This window comes from Camellia sinensis, chromosome 11, assembly GCF_055761805.1.
Source record: "Camellia sinensis isolate YWXY chromosome 11, ASM5576180v1, whole genome shotgun sequence".
Taxonomy (NCBI): domain Eukaryota; kingdom Viridiplantae; phylum Streptophyta; class Magnoliopsida; order Ericales; family Theaceae; genus Camellia; species Camellia sinensis.
The window spans coordinates 67,204,762-67,223,932 of NC_138971.1; the positions used below are offsets into that span (position 1 = coordinate 67,204,762).

Genomic DNA, 19,171 nt, shown 5'->3' on the forward strand with positions numbered 1-19,171 from the left:
CAAGGATTCAAATGATTTAGGCACTTTGATGTTGTTTAGAAGCCACCCAAGGTAATATCTTTCACCTTGTGCATGATGGGTTGTGACGATGTGCCCAATAACTTTGCCCTTTTTTTTTTTTCGCTCAGTCACATTCTATCTTGTTGCCACCAAACATAATGTTCAGGGAATTCTTTATATAAATATTTTCCAACCTTTGCTTTTTCATTTGACTTTTTCATTAAAAAGAATTAGTCAACATTGTTTTTGAATGTATGGGATCGTTCAACATAGAATTTAGGTCATTTAAAGGATTGAAAATAACAAATTATTGGTGTTCAAGGTGGATTTGAAGATAGATTATTGACGGGTATATGTCATTCAAAGAGAATGCATAAATTCTCCACATTGCTTCTGGAGGTGAAATCCATCTTGTGGATTGAAATTGTTGGATTTCATCTATGATTTCTGATTGATTTTCTTCAACAATGTGGGATCCAATTATATCATGACCTTTGTAAATATACTTGACCAAATATTTGACAGTTTTGATTATTGAAAAAATTTCCACATTAATGTGGCAATCATATTTGGCAAGAATATATGGATCGTATGGAACTACCCAGCAGTTATCCAAAATTTGCCCTTGGATTTTAAGTTGATTACCATCAGTACGACGCCTATATATTGGGTATGAGTCTTTGGAAGGGCTTGTTACAGGTTCAAATTTTTTAGGATAATGATTTTTGAATTGTCCATTCTTCATGTAAATGTTGTTTGGATTCATTTCACCACAAGGTCCATACATCATGTGTTTTACCACCATAGAAAACAAATGAGGATGTTTTTTTTTATTGGGAAGTTTAGCAGATACAATTAAATCATAACTATCAGGAGATAAAGGCTTTTGTCCAGTACTAGAATTAATAATAGATGTATATGTGGAAGACCACTTTTTTTAAATTCAATGACATAAACATATACAACAACTCTCTCAAAGATTTAATGTTTTATGATGTCATCCTTTAGTTTTTTCATTTTTGCTCTAAAAACACAAGAGGTTAAATCTAGTCTATCTAAGCTTTCTCATTAGGTCTTAACTCAACTTTGATCTCTGGCTATGCTCGATTGCAAGTCATTGTAAGAAAGATATCAATTTTTCCAAATCACTAGACCAAAGCTATTGCATCAACATATCGACGTTTAAGATCTCTCGAAGTACCTATGAATGACGGTGGCAGCACAACCCTGCGACCAATCTCTGAAGCTCTACCTTCACCTGTTGTCATGACCGAAACCCAACCCTAAAAGTTTGGTTCATAACCGGCTAGTAATCACATGATTACCTACGGCCTCATACAGAAAACAAATGTTTTTAACAATGGGGCCTTAAGCGGAGCAAATATTATGTATAACGTCCATTGAACAGTGCTTAAATGATCAGGATGAACTCTCATATACATATCATGATTTCCAAACATAACTTATATACATAGGAGTCATCAACATTAAGTTTACATATTCACAAACCCATTTGACAAAAACCAAACAAAAGACTTAACATAAAATATAACACCAAAAAGACAAAAGCTCTATCTTGGAGGCTTGGTATAACAGGTCCACAAAGACAGTTCCTAAAGCTGACTCTAAGGTTGATCTCCCGGTTGATCACCTGCATACACATAAAATAGAGAGTGAGCGAAGGTCAATGAGTAATAATAGTGCAAAGGATTAATATATGAGTTTGAACCATCAAACATATTTAACATAAACAATAAGTTTTCGGAAGTAAAAACGACCTATAATGTTCTTCACATTCAAATTCGACAATTGATCTAGGTTCAACATGTTACATAATGACCTCGAGTCCAATTATGCAAAACGGCCTTGAGCCTAAACATACAAAACGACCTCAGGTCCAATGTGCAAAACGGCCTTGGGTCCACATATAACAAAGCGACCTCGGGTCCAATGTGTAAAATGGCCTTGGGCCCATATATAACAAAACAACCTTGGGTCTAATGTACAAAACAGCATCGGGCCCACATATAACAAAATGACCTCGGGTCCATATGTAATTCACTATCCTTCATTCTACAACATTCGTATAGCACTCTATAACATTCGTAAAGCATTAATCGAAACTCATTCATGTCATATCATAATACAATTTCAGAAGTACATGTACATATATAACATCCATATTGTTCCAAAATAATAATTAAGAACATATCTTTACAAACTTATTACTCACAGTGCATTTGGTCGTGTGGCATTTCCTCTGACACACGACCTTAGCTCAAATCTAGGGATTTCCCTCTTGAATTTCTTCCGAATCTCTAGCTTCTCTTCTCAACTCTAGAACTCTTTTCTTTCTCTCTGCCTAACTCTTTAGCAAGAGTTATTAATAAAAGATGATCTCAAGGCTTCAGTGAAAACTTATAAACTAGGCTAAATTAACTTAAGTTAGCTTAATCTAGGATTTATGCTAATTAAACTCAATTAATCAATTACGAATCGTATTTGTGCCAAATTTCATAGTAGGCTTTAAAAATCATGGTAAACATAGATATAAAGTCAGTTTTATATCAAATATAATTTCAAAATTACATAAATCACATAATTAATCATGCAAATTCATATCAAACACTTAATTACCTGCATAATTAGGCATAATATGGGTTGGTTTATCACAGTCTTCCCCCCTTTAGGAAGTTTGGTCCTCCAAACTTGTTTACCTCAAGTCGAAAACAATCCTGGATACCGTTGCCTTATTTCTTCTTCCCGTTCCCAAGTGGCTTCTTTTCCGTAATGTTCATTCCATTCGACTTTTACCATAAGTTTCCCAATTGATGGAAATCTAAAACACACATTCAAAGTATGTCCTCCAACATATGTATAGTCCTTTCAGACTGCCCATCAGTTAGTCTAATATAAGACTACTAATTCCAACTCAATACTTCTTGTATTTATTAAACATATTCCTATTAATCTCTCCTACCACAAAATTCCCAATCACATTCTTTGATTCATTTATTGACTAGCACTACACATGCATAAAACCTATAATCCAAGCAAGAAAATCTAAACCATGGACATGAATTTCCAACTTCAAACACAAATAATAATTTCAAAAACAAACTCAATTTACTAATTGAAAGCTCAAAACTTTCATTAAATTATAAAAAAAAACATACAACATATAGTTAAAAGCTTCAACTTTAAAATCCATGAGGAAATTCCTTTGAAATCCTTAGAATCCTTAGAATCCATGCAAGGAAACAAGTGTTTTACCATGCAATTCAATGATTCATCACCGTCATCTAAGGTTTGTTGGAAGGCATCATCAGTATAAAGTGGATCCAGATACCAATTCCCAAGTCAGTAAGGGTTACATTGAAACAATCAATCACATGATGTACATAATTCTCTTATCCCCATAGTATCAATTATAAGGTATGCTAATACTGAGCTAGTTAATTACAAACCTTACTAAACTCATATACTTCCAGATGGTCAAGGTTTTTAATCCCAAGCAATGTTCATAATCAAAATAATTCACGATTAACGATCCCTATAGCATTAGGTTAAAACACAGTAACACAGAAGTAGCCATCTGGTAAACCAATCAATTATCAGCCTTGTATATTCTAATTCATCTATACAACGTATATCCCCATAGTTGAAGGTTGGTTCATGATAGTCTTCATGTCTATTGTTGGCAATCCACATGCAGTTCTTATCATAATATAATCCGGTCATTTGTTTGTAAACAATTCGTACTTCTCTCATAACGAAATCAAACTAAATAGAGGTTCTCATCAATTCAAATCAGATAAAGGTTCTATAAGATTTTATCCCATCATTTTCAAACAAGGTACGTTTGGTCTCGAGGGTCACAATCAATTCGCCTAGAGATTTTGTCCAAAGTCTCACAATCGTTCTAAGTTCATCTGTTCTCAAGATCAAGCATTATAATGGTTCATATCAAAGTGTCACAAGTCCTACACAATACAGATACACAGATCTTGGTAGTACATAATATAGAATTTGTTATGCGAAAATTCCAAGTAGGTTCTATAATCACAAATTTGTGATTCTAATAATCCAGTCAACATTAAACAACCAAGGTCAGAATCACACATAACATAAAATTCATTATATGGTCTAGTTAGTGGGAATAAGTACTATAATAGTCATCCTAAACAAAGGTATAGGTATACATATATATATATATATATATCCGGAATCAATTAACATAAGAGTCCATAATCAATCAACACATAGGCATTCGTTCATGAACAGTAAAGGTACCTGGAACAACAGTATTAGTATGTTGAGTGTTTTCTGGGACGAGTTTTGGGACGAGTGCAATTACACTACCTTGGTTAGCAATTCCACTTGTCGTAACAGGTCTTGCCATTGGTACAAAATCAACTAAGGTAGTGGGCTTATTCACATTTTGTTCAGTCCGGGGACAATTCCTTACCTTATGACCCATTTTGCCACATCTATAACAAGCCCCAGAAAGTCGATAACAAATCCTTCGATGCTTTTTCCCACATTCAGAACAAATCGGTGCTGAATCATTTCTTTGATTGAATTTATCTTGTGTAGATGTTTCTAATTTCCATTTCTTATTCTTCGTGAATTGTTTGTTCACATCAGAGCTTTGTCTCTTCCTTTTCCATTCAAGAAATTGGTTCATGTTGGCCTCGGATATCAGGGTAGGGTCTAACACCTTTTGATGTCTTAAGGCCTCTGCTATTTCTTCTACTATTCTTTCCAGTCTATCAAGTCGAGAGGAGATAGACTCTTCCAATTCGTCTGCCATTGTTTTCACCACTTTGTCATATATATAAAACATATATCAATAACATAGTTGCACATATAGGTTCACATAAATCATATAACTTTCATGTTTATATGTTCATGTTCACATAAGTCACACATTTAATATCGATATCAAAATTACACATTAATTCGCATAACTTTTTTTTTTTTTGTTCATACGCATATCACATACTCGCATAGGTTCTTACATAGTTTACTTCTCATGCTAAGATTAGAAACGTACACATGGTTACACAATTTCCATGTTCATGCTCAAACAATAATCATACTTACCCATATATTCTCATATACTTCATATTCAATAAGAAGCTTAGGAAAGCACTCTTGTATTTAGATCTTGCATTCTCATGTTCACATAAAGATCATGGAATCACATCTTAACTCATACACTTGTAACACAAATGCAAATGGTCCTAACTCTTTTCTAGACTTCTTATTGCTCAGATAGACTAGTGTGTGAGTTATTAACTCGTGCTCTAATACCACTCTGTCATGACCCAAACCCGTCCCCAAAAGTTTGGTTCATAATCGACCAGTAATCACACGATTACCTACGACCTCATATAGAAAACAAATGTTTTTAACAATGGGGCCTTAAGCGGAAGCAAATATTATGTATAACGTCCATTGAGCAGTGCTTAAATAATCAAGAGGAACTCCTATATACATATCATGATTTCCAAACATAACTTATATACATAGGAGTCATCAACATTAAGTTTACATATTCACAAACCCATTAGACAAAAACCAAACAAAAGACTTAACATAAAATATAACACCAAAAAGACAAAAGCACCATCTTGGAGGCTTGGTATAATAGGTCCACATAGACAGTTCCTGAGGCTAACTTTAAGGCTGATCTCCCTATTGATCACCTGCATACATATAAAATAGAGAGTGAGCAAAGCTCAATGAGTAATAATAGTGCAAAGAATTAATATATGAGTTTGAACCATCAAACATATTTAACATAAACAATAAGTTTTCGGAAGTAAAAACAACCCAAAGTGTTCTTCACATTCAAATTCAACAATCAATCTAGGGTTCAACACGTTACGGAATGACCTCGAGTCCAATTATGCAAAACGGCCTTGAGCCTAAACATACAAAACGACCTCAGGTCCAATGTGCAAAACGGCCTTGGGCCCACATATAACAAAATGACCTTGGGTCCAATGTGCAAAACGACCTCGGGCCTATATATAACAAAATGACCTCGAATCCAATGTACAAAACGGCATCGGGGCCACATATAACAAAATGACCTCGGGTCCACATATAATTCATTATCCTTCATTTTATAACATTCGTATAGCACTCTATAACATTCGTAAAGCATTAATCGAAACTCATTCATGTCATATCATAATACAATTTCAGAAGTACATGTACATATATAACATCCATATTGTTCCAAAATAATAATTAAGAACATATCTTTACAAACTTATTACTCACAGTGCATTTGGTCGTGTGGCGTTTCCTCTGGCACACGACCTTAGCTCAAATATAGGGATTTCCCTCTTGAATCTCTTCCAAATCTCTAGCTTCTGTTCTCAACTCTAGAACTCTCTTCTTTCTCTCTCCCTAACTCTCTAGCAAGAGTTGTTAATAAAAAATGATCTCAAGGCTTCAATGAAAACTTATAACCTAGGCTAAATTAACTTAGGTTAGCTTAATCTAGGATTTATGTTAATTAAACTCAATTAATCAATTACGAATCATATTTTTTTCCAAATTTCATAGTAGCCTCTAAAAATCATGCTAAACACATATATAAAGTCAGTTTTGGTTTCTGGCGCCTCTAAGGCTTTTAATTTTCAGTTCAAAGTTCTAATTGCGACAGATATTCCTACACTTAATAGATATAATTTCAAAATTACATAAAATCACATAATTAATCATGCAAATTCATACCAAACATATAGTCACCAGCGTAATTAAGAATAATATGGGTTGGGTTATCACACCTATTGTGGCACTATCTATGATTCCTTGATGCAAATCAACCTTAATTGCTCTTTGCTTGTTGCGAAAGAACTGAATTCTTGATGTTTCGATCTTGACACACATATCCACACAATACTGCTGAAAGAGATGACCAGAGTAGAGTAAGATTGAAGAATCATTGGCTCGTATTTGGAGCTTGTAGCAATAGTATTCACGACTAAAAATGCTAGTTTTCATATTCTTTTGTTTCTGAAACACTAAAATGAATCTTTTTTAGTTAGGAGCAAAATTTTTTGAATGCTATTTGATAATGAGAGGATCTATTTACCATGGATTTCTCTTATGAGGAGGTTTGAAGCAATAATTGCTTGGTGAACACTAAGAACAGATTGTTGATGGCATGTGATTTTTTATGTGTTTTTTGGTCAACTCTCTCAATACCATAATGACATCTAGATTCACCATATGGAAATAACAATGGATATTGTAATGGGTCATAACATCCAAAATACCATTAAACTTTTTCGGTACGAACAAAAATTTGATGAACAACAATATCTCTTGAGATTTCTTTAGTTAAGACATCATTTTCAAACTAAATTATTGCCGCTTGTAAGGTTGAAGGTTGGTTGTAGACTCTTTGATCTAAAGATACATCAAATCTAATAATGATTTGTACATAGTCTAAATGATCTATGCGTTCTAATCTCCTGAAGAAGACTAAATATGGATTTAGATGTGAAATCTTTATGAGCCTTTCAAGTACAATAGGTGTAGATGCGCCCTTGGGCTTCATGCTACAGTTCGGACTCAATGTCACGGTTCTTAATCTGATCTCACAATGTGCGATGTGAGATTGATAAATCACCAAAGAGTCCAAATCCGGCAAATCGTTTTGAAAAATTGATTTTTAAGAAAGAAGTGCCAAACATGGACTGCTTTGCCAGATACAGAGTCGCCACCTGAATATTTTATTTTTTTTGGGGGGGGGGAATTTAGGAAACCCTGACTCGTGCCTAAGGCCACGTGTCCGTCATCACCAAAGTTGCCTCAGCTCGGGAACTTGGGTACGAGAGGGGAAGGTCATCTATGAGCACTCCCGCTCGCCCGATCAAAGATCGGTCTGTACTAAGCATGATATTTTGTTTTTGAAAACACATACATTCTTATTCCGCTTAATCAACTAGAATTACTATGTGATGCGCACAACACACAAGTATAGACTAGATCGCCTAATTTGGAACAAAGCATCGCATATCCGTTTGTTTGGAAATGATTTGAAGTTTGCTACTCGCAAGTAGGCTAAAATACAGATTTCAATGAATTATTCCAATTCAAGCAATCCAACCTTCACCCACAGGCATTCAGGCAGTTATATCATATAAGCAATTAGCCTCATGGCAAGCATGCTGCCATGTTAACATTCACACATGCAGTATGCTAAAGCATAAACACTCACAGTGTACTTCGAGCCAAAACAAAGAACTAGTTAGTAATCATGTATGATCCTAGCTCATGTTAAGATGGCTAATGCAACACATTCAAAATGCAACTAGAAATAGGCTCGGCTAATCTAAAATGGCATGTGAAATACGACAATTCGATACATGTATTCAAATTGGAATTGAAATACAATGCAGTTAGTATGATGTGCTGAGCCTGGTGCGTGCAACGCAGATGAATGATGCAAACATGCATAGCATAAGGATGCTAAATGAAATGTGCCGTAGAACTAACCATCGTAAACGGTTAAGTAAAAGGCAGAAAGAAATGGGGGTTGGAAGACATGCATCACACACACGCATGCTTATTACAACAATTGGCCCTCTCGACGGAGGGTCCAAAAGAATAATACAAATCATCTAATTAACTAACTAACAAGCTAATTAATTATTACACAACCCTTAACTAATTAAACAAATTAATTAAGCTATGAAAACAGTAAAACAGCCTTGGGAAGAGGGACGAATGCATGCTCGGTCGGCTTCGCTCAGAAATCCGTTGCCATGCTTCATGTTGTCTCTGTTTGCATTGTTCTGTACCTCTGAAAACTGTGCCAACTTCTGTGACACTTCTGAACCAACTTGTGGGCATTCTGAGAGGTCATCGACCAAAAGATAGTGCCATCGGCCGTGGGAAATGGTCATCGACCAAACATAAGGCTATCGGCCAAGTGTTTGTTGCCGATCGGCACTGAATGTGGTCGATCGACCATCTCTTCCTGTGAAAAGCTCCTGTTACTGCAGTAGAGGACAAACAGAGCATGGCAATACATTTACAAGACAATGTCTGCACAACTACACCCCTTATCGTGTTTAAGACTCAAAGGAGTGTAGTTCTCGACCCTCGGACCATCAATCACGCATTTCGATGCATGATGGCCAAAGGAGCCAAGTGTGTAATTCAATATCAAATGAAATGCACAAAACACATAAGGGGCCCCAACCTCTATCAGGCTTGATTAAGAGGCAAGGGAATGCATACACAATGCAATGCAACCTAAGCATGCAAGCAACTCAAGCATGCAACAGGTATGCAACAAGATTATGCAATGCAACTAATCATGCAATAGGCATACAACCTAAATATGCAAACATGCATAGCATGCAACAACATGCAAAATGAAGCAAGCATGCAACAACATGCAAGACAAGCATGCAACAACATGCAAAGATGGACTTAAACTAAAGTGGACAGCTCTTAAACATGCCCAAATCAGTGGCCAAAGTGCTAAGAAATGATGGACAAAAACACATACAAACATGCACGTGTGATGGCCTATCACCTAGGCATAAGAGGGCAACTTTCAAGAGCACTTAAAAGTGGACAAATATGGACATGCAACATATATTTTAAGCTCTGAAATCATGCATGAAAAGGTGCCAAACCAACCAAATTACACAAGCAAAGCATGCAAGAAAGTCCAAAGCTTAAGACTAGCCAAGGGACTCAAACCATGGCTATGTGAAACATGATGCAAATGGCTAAAGTGAACCAAAACAGCCCTAAAGCATGCCAAAGTAAGCCTAAAACATGCAAGGAATGAGGCCAAAACATGCTATAAAAATGAGCATAAAACATGAAGCATGCAAAGCTACAAAAGGGGTGTTACACTACACCTATCAAGACCAAACATGGCATGACTTAACCAATGAAAAATAGAATTATGGCATGTTAAAATGAGCCCAAAAAACCACTTAGATGGCATCCCAAAGACCTAAGCATGGAGGTATGCACAATGGCTCATTCATGAGGCATAAAACATCAACTCTTTAAAGCATTAAAGGAGTGACAAGTGCAAATGTTTGAGCATGAAACATGGACTGAAATAGTATAACAAATGATTCCAAATCACTGAAATGCCCCAAGTAAAGCATGCTAGTGACTTGGACACTCAAAGCTAACAAGCAAGAATGCCTTATGGCTATGTGGTAAAACATGAACAAATTAGACCTTAAACGTGGTAAAACATGAACAAATTTTTCTTAGAGCTAAGCCAAAAGCATGCTAAAATGATATGTTAAAGCATGAGACACATTAGGCTATTTCATGGAAATGCATTACAAGTGCATGGAGCATACAAGGAGTTATTAAACCAAACCCTAACAGAGGTATGACATGGCAAAACAGGCCCAAGAACATGCTGAAATGGACACAACATAGGCTAGAATGACATGCTACTTCATGAAGCATACAAAGCTAGTGTGTGTGATTTACACTACAAGTGTATAAACCATGTATGGAATGACCAAGACAAGCAAAAATAGTGGTGAGCCTCAGCAAAATAACCACAAATACATGCTAAAATATTGCCAACATGAACTTAACAAACATGCTCTCACATGAGGCATATTAAGGCAAATATTGAAAACACAAGGAGAGGGGATAACCCTCTCCTTTTTGGGACCTTAAAACACCATCCCCACCACTAAAATCCCTCTGGATTTCAGTAGTGGGAAGGCCAAAACAAGGTGATCCCAAGGCTTAAAAACAAGGCACAAGAATAAGGCCAAACAAGGCCTAAGAGGGGGTAAACAACCCCAAACCAAGAAGTGACCTTAAACAAAGGTCTAAAGCATCAAAAATCAGAACTTATTGTAGTTTAGAGTTAAGCTTAAAACAATAAGCAAGAAGGTCTAAAAGCTTAATTAAGAATGAGGGTTTAAAAGCAAGAATGCTCACCCTTGAAGAACACTTTCGAGAACAAGGCTCCAGCAACTTTTCGAAGCTTAAACCACTCTAAGAACTCTGAAATCAACCTCAAGGGACCTCAGCTCCAAGAGGATGGTGTTCAAGTGTGTGCTTGTGTACAATAGTAAGACAATACTACACTTTTGAACACAAAATAAAACAAACATGAGAATATAGATAGAAAACTGTATGTATCACTCAAGACTCAATTTTCTGAACCCTTGAGGAGGGAGGAGATGGTTCTCTCTTATAGAGAACCAAAAGCAAAGCTTCTTGAGGAAGCTAAGCAAAGGGGCAAATCCCTCCATACACGTATATAGAGGGGGTGAATTGTGCATGCCAGCTGTGACAGTTAGCATAAAATATCTGCATAAAGCAGATGAATAGGGTTCGGCTAGAAAACATGGCCGATCGACCAACATAAGGGCCGACCGACCAAAAAGAGTGCTGATCGGCCAACACTTTTGGCCGATGGAAAGAAAACAAGGCCGATGGCTTCATGCCTTGGCCGATGGGTTGAGGGGATGGCCAACAAGCCACCCTCTTCCCTAAGGAGCAAAAACACAAGTCCTTGGTCCACAACCAAGCACAAAACAGACAAGTTGAGAGATCTTGAGGCAAGGCGCGCGACTGAGACCTCTGAGAACTCAAAACGAACACGAAAATGGATGATCATCGAGTGTTCAAACGATGACATCCAAGTCTTGAGGACGGTCGAAATGGGGTGTCTACAGTTGCCCCTCTTTGACAGAACTCGAAAGTCATAAAGATGACGGGAGTGAATGTCAAAGCCCAGAGGCGACTCATTTTTTGACAAGGCCGAAGACTTAGACAAGCATACAAGATAGCAAGATATGTGCCCGAAGGCAGGGGAAAAATGCAAATGATATGCATGGTGCCTAACATAAGTTATGATCATGCAAAGGGAGCTATAACGAAGCATAACATGCAACAGTTTTAAGCAAACAGATAAAAACCAAACTACATTATATGCAAAAAGGATGTAAGACAATTATTCAATTCTCGCTATGTAACGCCCTCAAAATAACACATAATCCCAACACCCAACAGTTCTATATACATGATGGATAGATCACATCTCCATACATACATCAGAGTTAATATTATAAAAGAGTATTTCATATAAGTTACAAATGTTTACAAAAATAATGGAATGCCCTGCGGGCTTACATCTTTCCAAGTTGTTTCTTGGTTACACAAAAGAAGAGTTCTAACTCTTTTACAGGTAAAGCCCCCGGCTCGCATTTACATAAAATCAATAAAAGAATAACAAAACCGAGTCTTCAATTCCGAAAACCTCCTAAGTAAAGATCTTGAATTTGGCACGTCTCCGGTACCTGAAAATGGTGTCCCAAGTAGGGTGAGCCAAAGCCTAGTAGAGATATACTAAACGCAATATGAGAAATAACTAAAACATTGTCATTCAACAAGTGATTAACACGTGTAAACCAATTCACGCCCTTCTCATAGCCCAACAACAATTACATCTATGTTTCCATTCGCCTCCCTTATTTATCCAATTCAATTCCTAGATATGGTTCATTATCTAACCCAAACAATTTAAGTGAGACTACAACTCGACTTATGAACACCTCTGTTTCCCACAATTTAAAATGAGACTACATCTCACATAGTTACTACTTCAATTGACAACTTCATTCCTGCACTTCAATTATAAGGTTTCGGGACTTTTACCCCGGACACTCCGGCCAGCTTACTTATCTATGGAGTACATCCCCCATCTCCTCCCAAATAAATATACATAAACAATGTGTTAAAGTATATAAACACATATAGAGTACATCCCCTATCTCTTCCCAAACAAATATACATAAACAATGTGTTAAAGTATATAAACACATATGGAGTACATCCTCTATCTCCTCCCAAACAAAGATACATAAACAATGTGTTAAAGTATATAAACACACATGGAGTACATCCCCTATCTCCTCCCGAACAAAGATACATAAACAATGTGTTAAAGTATATAAACACATATGTGTGTGGAGTACATCCCCTATCTCCTCCCACACACTGGAGTACATCCCCTATCTCCTCCCTAACAAATATACATATATAATGTATTTAAGCACTTCATCACATACAATGATCAATCAATACACATATTTGCTGTATTATTTCAACCGTCATATTCAATGACACAACACGTTCGATTAGTTTTAGTTTTTCCTAATCAACATACAGTGTATACAACAATCAAGACTATCCTCCACCGATAGTCTAAAACAGTTATCTCTAAACAGACAATAAATTTATCAACAGATAAAATATTGACATTTTCATAGGTGAGTGATTAAATTATCCAACTACACCATTTACTTCCACAATTTTCCAATTTCATTATCCTTAACCCAATTTCACATTTCCCCAAAGTAATTATTCAATGTAATTAGGGCATTTTTTCCTTATTCACAAGATTGCCCCCAAGGCTCATATTTCAGTCATAATTCATAAACAACTCCCAATTTCAAGTATTTAACACATGTTTGACTCACACATGAAGAACCCCTCTTTTATAAATTACAAATCAAACCCTAACTTTTCCAAAATTACCAAACAATACCAACTAATCAAAAAGACTAAAATTTATGTCAAGACTCATAGATTAGAGTAGGTTATCCCTACCTCAAATGAAGAGACCGAATGGAGAAGAGAGGTGAAACTCAAGGTGCTCCAAATCCACAAATTTTCATATTAAAGTGAAGCCCACGCCACCCTCTAACTTTCTTACAAAGAGACTAAGGTAGAAACACTCTAGAAATAGATGAAACCCTAGAGAGAAGATGTATAGAGAGAGAGAGAGAGGTCGGATCTAGGGTTTGAGGGAGAAAAGGAAATCAAAAAGTGATGAAGGGGATTGCTGCTGCGTAGTGATATAACAGAGGCTCGCTCGAGCGAAGGAGTGGTCGCTCGAGCGACCAGACACAAGGAACCCTCGCTCGAGCGTAGAAAGTCTTGCTCGAGCCAACAATTCGAAGCTTCAAGTCTGCAACCCAGAAGCACGCTCGAGCGAAGGAATTCTCGCTCGAGCGAAGAAACTCAAAACATACAACTCGCTCGCTCGAGCCAAGAAATGTAACTCTCAGGTCTAGAACCAGACGCTGGCATAGGCTCGAGCGCAAGACTTCTCACTTGAGCCACCAGACACAGCACCCAACTCTCGCTCGAGCGAAGGAACCCTGGCTCGAGCGAAGAAACTGAAACAAATAGCTCGCTCGAGCGACAAAAGCCTCGCTCGAGCGAAGAAGCAAAATTCTGGACCGCAACTATTGGTTTAAACTCATAACCAACCTGTAACAAACCTGCCCAACACATCCTAAAACTCAAATATATGGAATTAAAGGATGAACACATGATATATGCAACAACCAACACCACGGAACCTAAGTCCAGAATACAACAACCAAATGGGGAAAACCGGGATCGCTATACGCTAGGTCTCACGCGGAGAATGTACAATACCTGTTCGGTTCATCTGGTCGCGCCAGCCTCAAATGAACCGTACATACAATATTGTGCCTGCAAAAGAAAGAAACTTAACAGGTACAATATCGTTAGAAACATGCATAGCAATGCAAGTGAAAAGTGCGTGACAACGCAGGTGAAGTGTGAAGCGCATGACAATGCAGGTAGAACGTGCGAAACAACGCAAGTTAGTGAAGTTGCAAGACAATGCAAGTTAGATGGGTTTGCAAAACAATGCAAGTTAGATAGGTTGCAAAACAATGCAAGTTAGATAGATTGCAGAACAATGCAAGTTAAATAGATTGCAAAACAATGCACAAGTTAGTAGGGAGTGCAAGACAATGCACATAACGAGCAAGACAATGCAAGTTATAAGGGGTGCAAAACAATGCACATAACGAGCAAGACAATGCGAGTTATAGGGGGTGCAAAATAATGCACATAACGAACAAGACAATGCCAGTTATAGGGATGAATGACAATGCAATCATGTAATGCATGGCAATGCGAATGAAACATGCATGACAATGCAAATGAGATATGCAAGATAACACGAATGATACTATGTAATGCACAAAACAGTAAGATGCACAAAATAGCGCGATGCACAAAATAGCGCGAACAATGCACTGATAAGTGCAGGTGAAGTGCGCAAGATAGCGCGATGCGCAAAATAGCGCAATGAAACGCAATGCACTGACAAGTGCAGATAAGGTGCTCAAGATAGCGCGATGCGCAAAATAGCGCGAATGCAATGCAATGCACTAACAGGTGCATATGAGGTATGCAAGATAGCGCGAAGCGCAAAATAGCGTGAATGCAATGCAATGCACTAACAGGTGCATATGATGTGCGCAAAATAGCACAATGCGCAAAATAACGCGAATGCAATGCAATGCACTAACAGGTGCATATGATGTGCGCAAAGTAATGCGATGCGCAAAATAGCGCGAATGCAATGATAATATAGTAGATACAAAAAGGGTGACATACTCCAACCATGCTGGAATCATGAGAGGAGGAAAAACAAACAATCAGGCGTGCATACAACGTAACCTGAGTCAAATTCCAAGCACGCTAAAACCATGTGAGGAAAAAGACACTAAAATCGTGGGAGGAGGTCCAGAACAACCCGCCCAGGCGCGCATATAACGCAACCTGAGATAAATTCCAAACACGCTGAAACCGTGTGAGGAAAAGGACACTCAAACCACGCTAAAATCGTGAGAGGAGGTCCAAAACAACCCGCCCAGGTGTGCATACAACGCAACCTGAGATAAATTCCAAACACGCTGAAATCGTGTGAGGAAGAACCAAACTCTAACCACGTTGAAATCGTGAGAAGAGGTAAAGAGGGAGAAACATAGGGACATATCCCGGTGTTTTGGAATGGCTCCAGCATTGGAACATATTCCAAATGCTCTTAACTGAAAAGGGAGAAACATAGGGACGCATCTTGGTGTTTCGGAAAAAGAAACATAGGGACATATCCCCATGTTTCCTAAAGGAAAGAGAAACGTAGGGACGTATCCCCATGTCTCCCGAAGGAAAAAGAAACATAGGGACATATCCCCGCGTTTCCCAAAAGAAAAAAAGAGTGTAAAAAACAATGCACAGCTCTCAGCGTATCACACGCAAGAGAGGAAAGGGGCAATTTCTCAGCGTACCATACGTAAGAGAAGAAAGGTGCAATTTCTCAGTGTACCATACGCCAAAGAAGAAAGGTAAAACCTCTCAGCGTATCACATGCGAGAGAGGAAAGGGAAAACCTTTCAGCGTATCACACACGAGAGAGGAAAGGAAGCATCTCTTGGCGTATCACACGCAAGAGAGGAAAGGGTAAACCTCTCAGTGTATCACACGCGAGAGAGGAAAGACATCCAAACGCGTGCCAAACGTGAGAGGAGGAAGGTATCAGTCAAATTGAACCGGAACTTCTCTGAATGAACATTACATACAATACCCTGCATAAATGAGAAAGAAATTAGATAGGTATAATGCAACACAATGCATGATGTTTAAGGAATGCAATAATCAAACAAAGCGGCGCTTCAGCAAGCACCTCACGGGGTGAGTGGCAACAAATCGCTCTACTCTGACGGGGGTCTCCCCTTGTGTTCTTCGAACTCTCACCTTCAACTTGCAGTACAAAGGTGCTGAAATGCTGACAAGGAGGAACATCTGGTGGGGAAACCATGGATGCCGCTTTTCTTCCTGATCATATTCACAACTTTCCCTATTCTTCAACGGGGTGACAGACTAGGTTGGTTCAGTATCTAGAATCGAGATGCATACCCGCTACCTCAACCTATGAGGCTTCCATACAGATTTCAAGCTGGGGATACACCCCTGGGTATTTAAACCAGACTTTAGTCTCAGAAATTCCAAACCTTTGCGTTCTAGGCAATAGCCATTCGAACTCTAGTTTCCACCAACGCAATGGATCTCCTAGGAACTCATTGCGAACACAACCAAGATGCCTCTGGCAGGGATTGGTACTTAGGGAGAGCACTCCTAATCATGATTTCGATACTGGGACAGTTAATACAGTACTTGATTCATTTTGAACACACAGTTCATACAGCACACTGCTCATTCTGAACACACAGCCCATAACACAATACTCTGTTTCTCTGAACACACAGCCCATTCTGAGCATACAGCTCATAACACAGTACTCAGTTTACTTGGTACACGGCTTATACAATGCACTGCTTACTCTGAACACACAGCTCGTAACACAGTACTCAATTTATTCTGCACACGGCTCATATAATGCATTGCTCATTCTGAACACACAGCTCATAACACAGTACTTGGTTTATTTGGCACACAGCTTATACAACATACTGTTCACTCTGAACACACAGCTCATTCTGAACATACGAGATGCAATGACAGAACTTGTAGATGTTGAGACACACTTAGATGCCTGACATTTTCCCTCTTTTCTTTTGCTTTGCAGTCCTGAACCTATGTAGCTTCAGACAGGTCTTGGTTCTACTGTTCTCGCATAACCTGGGTTGACCCTGCAATTTTATGAAAGAACAAATCCTGTTTTGCACAAATGTAGGGAATGGCACAGCACTTCGAGCACAAAACGATTCATTTTGAAATTGAGAAATGAGTTTTTAACTGGGTATTGAGCCTATGACTGAACACAGCGCACCACGACTCAACAAAGAAAAACAAAAGGTAGACAACCTAAACACATCGAGAAACACTCGAAACGACTCAAAACAAGAATTGAGACAAAACAAAAGACACGACACTCTGACGCATTACAAAGAGGAGAGACCTCTCTGTTCTCGAGGAGCCAGTTTCTCCGGGTATTGTTTCCCACCCTTTCTTATTTGTGATTCTCACATCACTCGACCCTCAGGCTCTGTTTTTCTAAAAAAGCCCTTTTCTCACTTTTTCTCTCAGCGCACATCTCTCTCTTCTTCAATCTCTCATTTTTTATCCCTCTCTTGGGTGGTTGGTGGATAAACGAGAAGTTGCGGGCTCTTGCCTCTAGCATGCTGCTAGATTCTTCTTCTTCTGCTCACAACAGTGAACTACCCCCACAGAGGGGTCACGCTACAACTGGGTGTGTAGCCAATCTGCAGCTAACATCGGTTGACGATGCTCTACTGGGGAGTTTGGATGTGATCAAATGTGTCCAGACGGGGGATTGGAATATCTTGATCCAATCTGGTTCGTGCTTTGCACTTGGCTTGACACCTCGTTACTTGGAGGATGAGAGAGCTTTCAGCCTTTGTTGTTGACTTCAGTTGTGCCTTTTTCTGGCAAGTTTGGTGACAATGAGGAAAAGATAGAACACCTGACTCAATTGTGCCCCTAGTTCATCATTTTGACCACTTTTTTTTTTGTTTTGGTTTTCTACTAAAACAATTTTGACCAAAATGAGAGTTAGATTAGCATACTTGTTCGATTTTCTGATTTGAAATCATGCAAGTTAGTTTGTGAGCACCGAAAATTTTCCTTTTTAGGTCCAAGATATGACCCAATTTTTGAAAAATGGAATAATTTTCAAGAAAATTAGTCAACCTCAGTAAAAATTCTTAAAAACTGTTTTTGCAAACGTCCACTACTTGACGAGCATGGAACCTACTATTGAGATGCACAACCTCGGATTCATAACAATGGAAAATTGCCCCTTATTTGAAGGATACTGCATGGCAACGGAAAGTTGCCCCTTGTTTGAATAGCACCACAACACATTGTAGGGCAATGGAGAGTTACCCCTTGTCTGAATGGCACCGTAGCGCATTGTAGTCAATCCTCAGAGTGACGAACACAACCAAACTCTCTCGGATATAGAGAAAGCAAAGATGATCAAAACCATTACATGGGCACAATCAATTTGGAAGTGTTTGTGGCTGGACTTCAGAATGAAGTTGCCTACGTATCCCAAACATGGGAATCAAGCTTTACGTAGTTCAGGTTAAGGTACACTCAGGTATTAACCTCTCATTTTACGCTCTAAATTTTGCCAAGGCCGCCCTTTCTGGGTTTTGAACCTTACAAGCTCTGTTTTTTCTTTTCTTTTCTTCTTTTTTCATCTTTTCCTTTCATTCTTTGCATTTTTTTTCTCTATTTTTTTTTGTTCTTTTCTTTTGGTTTTTCTTGCTCTAACTTTTGCCTGGGTCGCCCTTCCGGGATTTCGGCCCAGCGAGCCTCT

General features: G+C 38.3%; 1 protein-coding gene across 1 annotated transcript; it reads right to left on the reverse strand.

Annotated features, from left to right (window-relative positions):
• Window positions 1-307: 307 nt before the first annotated feature.
• LOC114261250 (uncharacterized) lies at window positions 308-766 on the reverse strand. Its single transcript, XM_028201490.2, has one exon. It carries the CDS (start codon window positions 764-766, stop codon window positions 308-310), a length of 459 nt encoding a protein of 152 aa, XP_028057291.2.
• Between the last annotated feature and the right edge of the window lie 18,405 nt (window positions 767-19,171).

Excerpts from the sequence above, each read along its gene's own strand:
- LOC114261250 (XM_028201490.2), bottom strand. The coding sequence starts at position 766 with ATGAATCCAAACAACATTTACATGAAGAATGGACAATTCAAAAATCAT.